General features: G+C 40.7%; 1 protein-coding gene across 2 annotated transcripts in view; it reads right to left on the bottom strand.

The window, feature by feature from the left end:
- RAB44 (RAB44, member RAS oncogene family) overlaps positions 1-14,566 on the bottom strand; it is a 40,702-nt gene that overhangs the window by 5,610 nt on the left and 20,526 nt on the right. For both annotated transcript variants that reach the window (XM_020795451.3, XM_078392743.1), the window contains 5 exons: positions 8,987-10,170; positions 4,892-4,973; positions 3,536-3,650; positions 2,031-2,132; positions 1,059-1,135 (listed from right to left, as the gene is read on the bottom strand). In XM_020795451.3, coding sequence (XP_020651110.3) covers positions 1,059-1,135; positions 2,031-2,132; positions 3,536-3,650; positions 4,892-4,973; positions 8,987-10,170 — 1,560 coding nt within the window. The remainder of the gene's footprint in view (positions 1-1,058; positions 1,136-2,030; positions 2,133-3,535; positions 3,651-4,891; positions 4,974-8,986; positions 10,171-14,566) is intronic.

Raw genomic sequence — 14,566 nt, 5'->3', positions numbered from 1 at the left:
GAAGACCTAATGCTCTTAGGAATAATGTCAATTCCTTTGCCCAACCTCATAGCTCTTTCCAAGGAATGCAGCAAACTAGTACTGTGTCCCAGGTAACTACCCAATCATCAGATGGAGTTTTTTCCAACAAGGTTTAATTCCTTTATTTATCCCCTTTAATCAGACCCAATCTAGCTCCTACATTCATTCTTTTAATTTTAATTTTTAAATTCCTGTGGCTAATTCAACACACTTTTAAGGACATTTTTGAGAAGCTTCTATCGCCCTAACATTTCAGGGATCAAAGGGTTGGTGCTTTCTGAACAGAAGGTATTTGATCCATTAGAGCAGTGGTGGGCAAAGTGTTGCTCCAGCCAGCACAACCTAATGCCCCCTAATAACAGTTTATCCAAACAGGATGCTTCTAGCCACTTCTAGCTTATGTTGTTGTTTGTTAGTTTTAGTTTTTACTTGTGGACAGTATTTTTGGTAGCCTGTGCAACCTCTAAAAGGTTGTAAAGGCAGAAATTTGAACCTGGTGCCACTGAAGTTGTCCATCCTAGTAGAGCAACCTGCTGGTGGAAAGTGGAACGTGATTTTTACTGATTCCCACTCCATTTGCCAACTCAGGTGTTATCATTCATCCTGCTTTTCATAATTCTTCAACCTTCCAGAGAAGAATTTTGGCAGGCTCATGAAATTGCAAAGGGTAGGAGAGTCAGAGAAAAGTAGCACCTCCTGAGAACAATTCTACGTTGACATTTATTTTTCAAGCATTTCCCAGCAGCTATTTGCCACACAGACACAAAGACAAGCCTCATTATCCTATTTCTGATAATGTGGAAATGTCAATAATCTAACTCTCAGGTCTATATATATAATTGAATTCTAGACTGGTGTAGCTACCATGTCACTTTTCAGTAAAACTGCACTAATTCACACTCTAATATGAAAGTGAGTACTTCACTTGCTGCAGTTTTGTGGATGCTGTTTTAAATGAAACACTGATTTATTTTCAGTTCCACACATTAATATGTTAGTGTCCAGTACATGAAGAAATGCTGAGATCAATTACTCACCTGGCTAATTTGACCATTGATTCAGTCACGTTGTGACCTGAGGCTGCACTGCATTCACAAAATGAAAGTCCATACTCCTGGCATTAAAGTATAATAAATCATAATGACATAACCAAAACATGCTTTCTATAACAGCAGTAGTTACCAAATTTTGTACAGTATTCAGTCCTGAAGACATAACTCATCTTTCAGGACCACTTCCTTATCTGGAAGGTACACATTTGGAATTAAGCATTATCAAAACACTTTTATTTCTGATTTGTTTGTTTATTTATTTTATTTATTTATTTATTTATTCATTCATTCATTCATTCATTCATTCATTCATTCATTTGGTGTTTACCCCACCCATCTAGATTCAAACGAATGTACTCTGGGCGGCTTACAGTCCAAGCAATATAAAACAAGAATTAAAACAGACAATATCCCCCCAAAAAGAAGGAAAGAAGGAAAGAAAGAAGGAAGGAAAGCTAAGCAAAATCCAAGATGGAAAAACACAGGGAACTAGGTGATGGATGGGGGAAGGCCTGCCTGAAGAACCTAGTCTTCAGCTTGTTCTTAAAAACTCCCAGCGAGGGTGCCAGGCAAATCTCAGGAGGCAAGATATTATAGAGTTGAGGGGCCACCACTGAGAACTCCTGGTTTCTAGTTCTCTCCTTCAAGGCCTCTCTCGGGGTCCAACCACCCAGCCTGGCTAAATCAAGTGAGACGAGTAGAGCTAGGTGGGAGCAGGCACTCTGCCAGGTAACTGGGGTAGGTCATTTGCTCTGAAGATAAAGAACCAAGAGGAAGATGATATCATTATGTAGTCATCACTTTCCGCTCACAGTTCCTAGTTATCTGTATTTATTTGCTCCTGGGCAGATTTGTAAAATCAGCTTGAAAACATCAACCTTATTATTCTGATTTTTGTCTGATTTTACCTGAGTGGAGAAGGAAACATTCAGATCAGACAAGAATTCATGTGTGTACCTTGGCTAAGGATTCACCATCATTTACAGATATTCTCCTTTCGGCAGTGTAATCTGTTTTGTTACCAAGTAGAAGGACAATCACGCCATTCTCTGCTCCTTCCTGCAAAGAAACATTTATTTCTTCAAATATTAAATAAAGTCAACACATCTCATATGAACCTAATGACAGTAATACAAGATAATCTTGAGCCTCAAGCTAGCCCACTGGTCCTCAGATCCTGAGGAAATTTTCCTTCAGACTCCTGAGATCTGGGTTCAGAAGCCCCCACCACTAAGCTTTTCCCAAAAGCTCTAGTGAGGAACCAAACTTCTTTGCCACAAACCTCTGTCTAAAAGGTACCCTTGACTCAAGAAAAATTCTTTTTAAAATCAGCCTTGACTGGAGTTCTTCGAGGCCAAACTCGGGCTTCACTGGATTCCTTCGTATCCCACCGCTGCCACCAATTGTGGCGTCCGCCCTTGTGCCCCTTGCTTGACCGTCATGCCTCAGAGCACACAAAGGCAAACAATCCCCTCTTTTACACTGCTGCCACCAGGTGATCACTAAATCACCATTGCTTCAGGAAGATTCAGGTCCACACTTCAAGGTCTTTTAAATATACTGTAACTTTTGCTTATTGATTAGAGTTATTGATAGTGATTCATGGATGTCTTCTTTAAATCAATTTATTATTAACAATCTTCTATCTGATAATACACTCCTAACTCTAATTACACCTCAGAATTCCCCAAACTTCACACTCTATCCCCTTCTCTCACACTCCACTCTTACCGACTCTGTTACTCTTACTGACTGACCCTGACTCCGCCTCTTATAGCATCTCTCTCATCTCCGCCTCTCAGCAACATGAATATGCATGAACAATTACATAACAAAATATGAACCATTGACCTAATAAATGGGGAAGGCTACAGCTGTATCTAGGATAAGGTATGAAGTAATTCCTAATAGCGTCTGACCATTAAGGAAATAATGTTTTAATGTTTACTTCCCTTAGAATATGAAAATACGTTTAAGTCTTTTTTCCTTTCTCTCTCTCTCTCTCTCTCTCTCTCTCTCTCTAAGTCATCTTTACATTGTTTCTTTTGAAGCATGCGTTGCATTGTCTTGGCTGTTAAGTTTGTAGGGTGAGCAGTAGCTTCCCTATATCTTATTAAATATAACAGGAATCCTGGGAGACTAATCATGATCAATCCCATTTTACAGATGGAAGAACTGAAAATGTCTTGCCCATGAAATCCCAAATTTTATGCCTTGTGCTGCAAATACTGTAATGAGTTGAAGCCCCGTAATTAGCTCTGTTCTCTAAAATCAAATGTGATCAGCCATAATGTTACACATGCCTGAATGCAGTGTCAGTTATTTCTGATTAAGTGCACAGGATTATTTTACGATACCTGCGAATATGTTTTTGCAGCTGATGGTAAGCTTTCCTACAGTGATTAAGAGACAAAGAAAAGTCTGAAGCTTAATCAGTAATGGAACAGAGCTGCTATCCTTACCTGTATACAGTTCAGCCAATACTTCACATTTGCAAAACTATGTTCTGAGGAAATGTCATACATCAGCACAATTCCATCAGCCTTTCGGAAGAACTGCTTAGTGAGACTGTGATACCTGTCAGGGGAAAAGGTGGTGTGTTTTTTTCCCCCCATAATATTTCAGTCATAATATTTCAACCAGTTACGTTTCAGCTTTCAATTGAAATGAACAGACCTCAGAGCATTACATCTTAAACAGAACTCCATGCAGTTTTCATTGCTTCTCAGTGGCCAAGTTGCCATCATTGTTACTATGGTTTTACAAGTACAGGTTATTTATCCTTTTAAAGGACAATTAATGGTATTTTTATACCAACCCTAAAGTTTCTTTTTTTCCTTTAAAAGGTGACAAAAAAGTAATGAGTAGAACAACAAATAATTCAGTGGCTGAGATCCTGACTTACCTGAACATGGTAAATTGCAACTAGAGTGTAGGCTCATTTAATTGAATGGAACTTATGGACGAGTTGATACAATTTATCAACTCAGTGGGTCTTATCTAGTGCAATTTACTGCGCCAACAAACATGTTTTCAGCCATTAACCTAGTTTTTCAACATTGTAACAGGTAACAATGGATTATTTTTCAAACAGTGCCTGAAATCCAGTAACAAAGTTACGCTACATAAACCGATGATGTCATCAGCTAAAAATATTCCTATCCCCACAACCCAGGGTCCTAGGCTTCCTTAGAATCTCTTTGGTTCTACAGAAGCTTTTGGAGACAGCAGGACTGGGAAGAGTCTGAAATATCAGAAAATTGGTGCCACCGATCCCAGCAGTTATAGAAGGACTGCTGGCAGTGATTTTCAGATATTTAAGACTCTTCCCCTTCATGCTATCTCAAGGACCAAAGAGATCCTAAGGGAGCCTAGGAATTGGGGTTGGGGGTGGGGATAGGAAACTTTTTAACGAAATGTGGCCGCAGCTGACAAAGTCATCAGGCTTACGCAGCATAACTTTATGTTACTGAATTTCAGCCACAGTAGTGAGTAATAAGAGCTAATAACTTTTTAAAAGTTGCTTTCAAAGCTCTTGTGTGGATCATCCAACATCTTCCTAGGCACAACAACTGTTTCAAAGTGATAGAGAGCAGAATTTTCCCATTAAAATGGGTGCCTATGTTAACAACTCAAGGAGCAAACATCTTTGCCTAAATACTAACCAGCCACCCATGTCTTGGTTGTACACATTTAAAGTGAGTTTCCTTGAGGACATAGTACCACGTGCATTATAGGATTGTATATTTCTTTATTTTTTAAAAAATCTACATTTATAGTCACTGAAACTTTACTTGTTTTGCACTTCCTGAGACTACCTTTCTTGGCCAGCTGTGTCCCATAGTTGTAAAGCAAACCACTTGTCATCCACAAAGAGGTTTTTGATCCGATAGTCAATTCCTAGGGAAGACAATAAAATTTAGATCATGCTCCCAACTGCTTCAAAGAACCAATGAGCAAAACTGGTGCTTTTTAAAGAATCAAATGCGGTGAGCCTCTCTTGTGAACATCATCAGTGACATTTTGCAGAAAATGATTAGAATCAAAGATATCACCACACTTGTTCAGTATTATTATCATCTAAATTTTGGTGGAAGAAAACTTGATATGGAGGAGTCGTGCCAGAGCATTGTTGTTGTTGTTTTTGTTTTTAGGAGGGTTGGTAAAAAAAATGATGACCTGTGCCCCACCAACCCCACTACAATTCATTATTCAGTTCATTCAGTTTTGTAAACCATGAAAAAATGTCTTCTGTTTCTAAGGGGTTTGTAAATAATCTACACTTCTGAACACCCCTCCCACCTTTTCTACTTTTGTTTAATAATAACACTCAGCCCGAGAGTCCTACAAGTTCACTATTTTGTATATTAATAAAGGAATTTCCCCATCAATGTCTTGTGTTATTTGTTTTATGGGATCAGCATGGCTGTAAATATTAGACCAATTAATTTTAAGCGTTTGTCTTTTGGCTGGGCAGCGGGGTCCATTACGAAATCATGAATTAGGCACCCAAAACCAACTCTCTTAATAAGTTCACATTCAATGGACAAGATGGTCAGCTGCTTTAACAAAGCACAAGGAAATAACTTCCTATACTCTCAGGCAAGTTCTCCAGTTTATCATTTGTCTTTTCTTCATATAATGGGGATTGAAGCCTGGGACAGAATCGTCTGGACCTCCAAACTCCAATTAAGTCTATCCACCCTGTCCAATGTAAGGGGGACCCTGAAGAAGTGAATCTGACTTCCTTCCATGTTAGTGTTGATCATTGCTAAACAGGCACATGCAAACACAGAAAAGAGAGTGCAGTCAAACTCACTCAAGCTCAACAATATGATTAACACATCATTTGAAGCAGAGTTAACGTTGTTTTCGTGTCTGAATACTGAGGCACATAGCTCTGAAAGATTTGTGTGCCTGAATGGATAGCAAGAAGAGAAAATAACTCATTTGCCTTAACATGTGCAATCTGACCTTAAAAGTCTCTGCTAAAAAGAAATGAGAGAGAAATGCCATTATAGAGGGAGTACTTGTCTTCAGCTGTAACATATTCTTTTGAAATTCTACACAGCTCAAACTAGGAACATTGGTGGCTTCTGCAACCCTTAAGAGCATCAACACAGCAAGCAAAGAGGAGCTCTTCTCATGAGACAGCCCCCATTTAGGAGGCAGAAGATTAACACAAGAGCTCTTCTGCCTTGAATAGGCCTAATTCCCTAAAGTCTGATTACCTTCCAAAGGGATGATGTTGGAATCAGAAGGAATGTTGGGAAAAGGAATTGTCAATAGAACTGCATGAGGAGAGGAACTGCCTTGTGACCATGGCTTCCATGTACAGTATAGAAATTCACTAGCTTCATTTGGGACTGGTGTGGGATAGTGAGAATGGCAGGGCCAGAACCACAACACAGCATTTCTGGACATCTGACAAGGCTGACGTCCTTGCAATGGCTCACGGGCATCCCCCAGAGTCACAACTTGGCAGCAACAACTCACAAGTAATGTAGCTGCTTGCGATGAGTTACTTTGCTTTGTAATGCAGGGGCAACAAAGTTTTGTTTTAAAAGTAATGGCCAAAGTCCTCTTCAAAGTAGATAAAGTGTAATGTTCTATGCATGGAGTTTCTGCATGATATCCAACTTAAAATACTGCCAGTGGAGATTGCTCCATTTAAGGCAAGAATGGAACTAATTGAACTAATGGAAACAACTTTATTCCGTTGATGTACTTTTAATATCATATCTAAAGGCAGATCTAAAAGTATTTCAACAGCAATTTTATACCATTCATTTTTTAAAAGTTTTCTAAAGTGCTGTGGTCTTAAGTTTGCAAGACCTTTTGGATGTCATGGATTTAGAGGGTCACCAAAGAGAGAACAAAGCAGCATAACGACAATAGTGAAAGAAGGTGGTTTAGCTCAGTGGAGTTAAAATTTTGACTGTGCCTTTCATTAAAAAAGCCAGCCATGATCATCCAGGGGATAGGTGACTGATGAGATTATGTCCCCTAAGACTTGGGTGGCCTTGGACAACCCACACAGTCCCTAAGTGCCACCAGAATGAGGGTATGGTAAGCCACTGATGAGTACTTTTTATTTAGAAAAGCCTATGAGTATTGTCATAAGTTGAAATTGATCTGGTGACACAGTTATTACAATGCCATGAGTAGCATAATGAGTTACTCTTTAAGCAGTGCCATCACAAGGGAACAAGTTATTTTTAAAAATGTGACATTTTAAATTCTGCCCAGATGTTCCAGACCCTGCTGCTCCTGTGTCTTACCACCTGCCTTCCTATCTGAGCATGTGATCCATAACAAGAACAGAGAAAACACACAGTAACATCTTTCTGCCTTGCATTTTGCCTCTGGGCCTACAGATTAAGCCCATAGCAAAATAAGGGAGCAAAGGATAAAGGGTTAGAAGACCCACTTAACGGGAGCCCACAGTGGACATTTTGTTTGAGCCCCTCTCTCCCCATGACATTAATGCTTGGAGACTCTGTTTATACCTCTATGGTTATTGATATGGCTCATTATTTACCACTTGTCAACATTTTGTGTAGGATTTTTTTTTAAAAAAACAGCCTTAACAACAATCTGTGGGGCAGAAAAATCTAAATTGTACTGTAATTTTTTGTTGCAGAATTTTTTGTAAAATTTTCCCAAAAGCAGACCTACAACATAAGGACGTGACCAAATGGGGAAACTGACTGCATTTTAAACTGCTTTCCTGGTGATTGCACAATGTCCAGGGAATTGTACTCCAGCCCAATCCTGATATGTGCCCAAGCTGGACCTTTTGTTGTTGTTCCAGCTGTAGGACTACTGTTTCTGGGAGCCAGACTGAAGTGGTTCCCCAACAGACAGAAGGAGTCACTTTAAGAGAGATCACTCTCTGCAAAGTGATCTTTTCCTGTGCAACCACGTAATTGATTTTCCCGCCATCTGATCGCACCCAAGGACATTGTCACATGCTCAGCAATAAATTGGATCACCGAATTCGAGTTGCATGCCCATTTTCTTTTTGTAAACAAACAAAATTAAGATATAACATCTCAAGAAATCTCTGATTTTGCTGTTGGGTTGCTCTTTTGTCTCAGCCAACATCAACTGTTGAATAAATGTTTTCAAACAAAACCTGCTCCAGAGAAGCAAGTGTCCTTACGAAAGTTTATTTCTGTAAGCAGAAGACAAACCAATGCAAAAAGCACCCAAGAAACAGTGTTTTTGGGTTACTTTTCTGCTCCGGCCTGTGAAAGGTGTTTAGGTGGGGGGTGAGGCAAACACAAACTAACCCATAGAAGCAAAACAGAGTGCTTTTCTTTTATCACATGGTTTTGTTTTGTGTGAACATAAGATACAGTACATTGGAATTTAGCTTGATTTTGTAAAATGCTATAAAATCCAGTTAAACGACTAAACGAAATGATAAAATCCAGTAATGTTAGGTTTTGTTTTTATCATTCTCAGCTGAGATTTAAAATTAATAATGGGTTTTAACTTACCCTTCAGCCCTCACTTGATACTTCTCACACCAGATCATGCCTATCTTTATATTTAAAGATAATGAGGCCTTTGAAGAAACACTATTTAATTATGGGGTTAGAGACAATTAGCTGTTTATAGCCTCCCTGGTGAATTTTGCACTTAAAGTTAAAGCTTCCTGCTGTTGTCTCCACCATCATATAGGTAAGTAATTAGCTTTTTATATGCGCTTTTAACCTGGTGCTTTAGAGTAACTTTAAAGAGTTACTGACACACACTTTTCTGTAGACAGGTCTGAGAGAAGACTGATCAAAAGAAAAGTAAAGAAACAGACAAGGAGAAACCAGGCTTCCTGAGAGCAAAGCCTAGGCAATTCACCCCATGGATCATGTTGCCTTACAGTGTAAGATGATGGATTTGTTTCATACCTACAGTGGCAGTCACATTTGTGCCAGCTGAGCCATCCTGTAACCTGCACAGAAAGGAGGTTTTGCCAACATTAGTGTCTCCCACAAAGAGGATGTTGTATAAGTGGTCTGGATGAGGGCTGAGAGCTCTGGTGCCTTGAGATGTCTCTTTCATCACTTGGCAATCCCAGCCTTCGGGAGTAAGTTTTGTTTCCTCGTCCATTACTGCTTTGACTTCTTGATTCTTTTTAAACTCGGAGAGATAAATCCTCCCTTCTTTTCTCTTCTCCGATAATGGTCCTTCCAGCAACTCAGTGGTACATGCCTGCTTTTCCAGGTCCGGCATATTCTTGAACTGGCCATTGTGGACATGCAAAGTTTCAGATTTAAGGCCCACATGCAGTCTGAGTAAAGTTGTTCTAGATGGGAAGCGAACTGTTACCACATCTTTCACTGGAGTGGATGATGGTATCTTTTTAGCCAATGTTTTCATTGCTGGAGATGGCTTTTTCTCTCCCTGCTCTGAATCAGTAGATAGCTCTTGCATCTTGATATTACTGCTCTTTAAAGCTTGTTTGTGGCTTTCATGCTGGATCAGTGCCTGTGATGAAGCCAGAATGTCCCTTTGTAGTTGGCCCTCTTTGTAGTTGTGGAGGTCAGCTGTCCAACCTGAATAAAGAGGATATTGAATTCCAGGAGGAGGCTTCATTTCTGGAGTTGGCACTGGAGTTCTGGCTTCCATTCTTGGCTCAAAAACATGACTGTTCTTCATCTCCAGAGCACCATCTCGTACATAAGTTGATGCTTCTTTCAAAAGAACCTCTCTTTGAAATGTAGCCTGGCTTGTGAGAGTTTCAGAAATCCTCTTCTCCCTGACATCATTTTTTGTCAAACCTCCATTCTGAGGTAGATTTTGCTGTATGGCACTTTGCTGAGAATTTTCACTTTGTCTCATTTTGCCCATAAACTCCTCTCCTTGGAAACCAAAGTCACCTGTTCGTTGTTCATGTGATTCGTCAGACACCCCGCTCATTGCTGCCATTGCCTCATTCAGCTCTTTAAACAAAGAGCTTTGGCCTGAAGGCTCCTGTGGGCAGTACTGCTGTTCTCCAACACAGTCGGCCACAGGATCCTCTTCAATGGAAATCACTCTTGTTCTAGACACTGAGGCAGCTGTGGTCACTGATGTCAAATCATCAGATGCCCTGTGGGGAAAAGATGCATATGACAGGGCTCATTTGATATGCAATACAGATGAACAACATATTGCCTGTGGCCCACATGGGGTTCCCAGGGCATTTTCTACCCTTTATGCCCCCCCATGTTAAAAAAAAAAAACTGAGGAGGGAGGAATTGCTTAGAAAGTCTGAAGCACGAGGGACTTTTTCCCCCGTGTTTCAGAAATTAATTCATATCCCCCCAAATTATTTTAACATTTAAAAAGAAATATTTGGGGGCTACGAAAGGGCACAGGGAGGCTGATTAAGTTAAAGAACCCTCTTTTTAAAGGTAGTCCCATCTTTTCATTTTTAAAAATACCATTGTAGCAAACTTTAGGAACAACAACAACAACAACAACAACAACAACAACAACAACAACAACAACAACAACAACAACAACAACAACAACAGTAAATCTGTCTCTTTGGCCCTCCTTTAGTCCCCTTCCTTTTGGATGTTTAGCCTTCAGGTTGTTGACAAATACATAAAAATGGCCCTCAGCCCTACTGAGATCTCAAAGCATCTCTTTGGTTCCAGTGTGCTCTGCAAAGATGCATCTGGAATTCCAGATGCAGCACATGCAGGAGTTGACAAGATGGTCAGAGAGCACTCATGGCTGCCAGTGTGCTAGAACAAGGGCCCAGTCATATGACAAAATCACAGCTCTCTTTTCAATCCCATTGTCATATAAATATGGCCATAGACAGATTTTAGTGGCTTACTATGGAGCAAAGCTGCCCTGTGTGTCTATGTCCAGACTGTATTGGTTGATCTCCAGTTGAGAGCAGACTGTCTTGTCTATGTCTTTGGAGTGGAAAATTGAATCACTCGTGCAGAAAAGAGCAGTACGATAACTTGCCTTCAAAGGAGATTGCCTGTTGACCCTATGATTTGCTACTCTGAGTGTGCCCCCATCAGGACGCATACTCAGAACTCCAGCTCATGCAGAAACACAGGGAACAGGTTCTTCTAAAAACTGGCTTCTAAGAAGGCAATCCTAACCTGGAAATAAGCACCATCAAACTCATTTGGGCTTCCAAACAGAGATGAGCACGAACTGCTTGTTCAACGGTTCAGTGCAGTTCATTTCCTGGCCAAACAGCTGAACTGTGCTTCAATGCCCCACTCCATCCAATGAGTGCCCCCGTTCAGCAGCAATGTCCTGCTCCCTCCTCCAGGCACTGTCTCTGAATTGGGTGGCTGCTGGAGGGGGTAGGGTGCTGAAGTGCAGATTTGCTGTTCAGCCAGGAAACGAACCATGCTGAACTACTGAACCAGCAGTTTCTGTTCATCTCTACTTCCCAATAAATGTGTCTAGGATTTGTGCTCATCCTGCAAAGCAGATCTGAAGTTCCAAGTGGAATGAGACCCCAATTTCAATTCAGAAGAAAATTATGTGCCTTGAGTATTGTTGACGTGGGACACTTCTACCGCCCAGCTTGACAGTTGGTTAGCGCCCTCACGCAGCTGATTTGAGGGGAAATGAAAGAGAATCAATCTGAAAATGTTTCTTGATTTTTATTATATTTTTTACCCCTAGGTAGATATACTTGTAGATATTTCTTCCTTAATAATCATGTACTGTCAAGTCAATTCTGACTTATGGTTACCCTTTTCAGGGTATTCAAGGTACAAAATACTAAGAGTACTGTGATGGCACTTCCTGGGTGTGTGTGTGGAAAGTGGAAGTGGCTGAGTCAGCAAAGGGGAAGTACCATTGGAATGGAAAGAAGCCTGTGGGAATCTTCCTCCAGGGATCTGGCTCTGGAAACAGAGAAACATTGGGTGTGCAGGCATTGCTGCTTTCTACACAGATAGCAATTCACTGGCTTTGTAGGCACAAAAGCCCAGTTGCGGTAATACCTTTGTTCGTTTGTTCGTTTGTTTAATACCTGTCCCACTTTTCTTCCAGAATAGGGATTCAAGGCAGCTCACAGAGAGTTAAAAGCATGTACAATTAAACACATAATAAGGGCCTGATCACACAAGCCAAATGAACCCTAGATGTATCCCAGTTAGATGGTTTCATAAATTTCTGGTCACACGCTGCATGGTCATGATAGGCTCCTTTTCCCTCTCAGCAGTTTATTTAGTATGTTCACTCAATCTAAGAAAATGTTAAAATGCTCAAAGCTGTTTTGTGGAATTGCTTATTAATATGACTCATGAAGCCTGTTCCCTTCTTGATCGTGGGGTGAAATACTAAGCCAAATGGTGTGGGACCAAAAATTATTTCCATGGAAGAAAAGACTAGAGAATCTTTAATTCTATAGCAGCTCAGTGGTCTTGGCCTTCCTCAATAGCTCATGACAACAAGAGAAAATACAACTGGGATTATTGGGCTGCTGTTTTGTTGTTGTTGCTGCTGTTATTGAAGATGTGATGGCCGAGATTTTCTCGGACATTTTGTCTTTTGTTATCCTCTATGATGATGATGATGATGATGATGATGATGATGATGATGATGATGATGATGAAGAAGAAGAAGAAGAAGAAGAAGAAGAAGAAGAAGAAGAAGAAGCTGTCTCTGTCTGTGTCACTCAACTGGACTGTCTGGACCGAAACAAAAACTCTGCTAACTTGCACCAACAAGGGGTTATGCGCCCAGAGGCATCTGCCTTGCACCAGAGAAGCCGGTGAGTGCCACAGGGTACCACAAAGCCAGAGGAACAAGTCCAGAAGTGGAGAAAGTCCAGTAAGATGAGTGTCCTGTCATTCAGAGCCCATGAGGGGTAAAGGACAGAGGATGGAGATAAAAAGGCAGTAAAATGCAGTCAGTTGGGGCAGCAGGAATGGGAGGATTCCCTCTCATAAAGCTAAATGAATGGAACTATCTGTCTTGGTCAGTTAAAGCTGAAATGCTTCTGAGAAGGGAGGATTTGTGGAAGATTGTTTCCACCACCCCCACTGTCCTGAATGAGGAACAGACAAAGCAAAATGAGAAGGCTTTAACAACAATAGTTCTGTGCTTAGAGGACAGCCAATTAATACATGTGTGTGTGGACTGACCTCAGCTAGGTAGTGCTGGCAAGCCCTGCACCATGTCTATGCCCGGGACTCTGCTGGCAGCAAAGTTGCTCTGACACGGAAATTATACAGAGCAAGGCTTGACCATGATGGAAGCAGAACAATTACAGCAGATGAGAAATCTGTTTGTGGAGCTTGAGCAGAGGGGCATGCAGTTCACAGAGAATCACAAAGTGTATGTGATCCTGAGCAGTCTTCCAGAAGACTATGATGTGCTAGTGACAAGCCTTGAATCCATGCCAGAGAGGGACTTAACCCTGGAGTATCTGACAGGCAAATTATTTGAGGAAGAAGAAAAAAGGAATGAGAGGTCCCAAGTCAGAATGAGAAATGACATCCCACAGCAGAGGAGAGCTGCTTCCAGGAGCAATGGAAAATAGACGGGAAAGGCTCTTGCTGTAAGTACAGATCAGAAAAGTATTTGCAAAGGAACTGCAGAGAAAAAGAAACTAGCCAGAGAATCGGAGGCAGGAAGCAATGGAGGATTTCTCTTATAAACGCTTCTGATAAGGACTCCAAGGTCAACACCTGGATTCTTGACAGTGGAGCTGTTTGTCATTTGACTCAGAAATCAGATCTGTTTTCTTCCCTAGGTGCTTTGAAACACAGCTATATGAGCCTGGAGAATGGAGACAAATCGTCAGTAACAGGAGAGGGAACAATTTACAGGTTTGGAAAGGAACTACATGGTGTTTTGCTTGTGCTCAGTTTAGACTGTAATATCCTAAGTGTCTCATGTTTGGACAAGGAGGGGTTTAAAGTTACATTTACTGATAGCATATGTGTAATTAAGAAAGGGAACAGGGTGTGTGCCACAGCAAAACTTGAAAGTAATTTATATGAATTGAAGGGAAGAACACAAAACAAAGTAACACATGCCATAGTCAAAAACACACCACCACGTGACCAGTGTGCTCATTTGATGCACAGGAGACTGGGTCATGCTAATTTCAGGGTGGTAGAAAAAATGCAAAAGATGGCAAAAGGTTTGAAAATGAAACCCTGTAAGAATTTTCTGGATTGCAATGTATGCAAAGTTGCAAAATCAAAGGTCCAAAGAATAAGCAAGGAAAGTAACAGGCAAACACACAGGCCTTTCCAGTTGGTCCATGCAGATATAATAGAGCTTCTAGAGCCATCTATGGGAGGAGCTAAATATGTTTTAGTCTTGGTCAATGAACACAAAAGATACTGGTTGGGGTGAAAAGAATATTTAGATAGTGGTTGTTGTGGGTTTTTCAGGTTCTTTGGCCGTGTTCTGAAGGTTGTATTTAGATACCTAAAAGGTACCCTTGACACATGTTTGTTGATACAACCTTCTAGTGTTTTAAAATTAAAGGTTTATGTAGATAG

Source organism: Pogona vitticeps, chromosome 4, assembly GCF_051106095.1.
Source record: "Pogona vitticeps strain Pit_001003342236 chromosome 4, PviZW2.1, whole genome shotgun sequence".
Lineage (NCBI taxonomy): Eukaryota > Metazoa > Chordata > Lepidosauria > Squamata > Agamidae > Pogona > Pogona vitticeps.
This window is presented reverse-complemented; position numbering and strand designations above follow the sequence as displayed.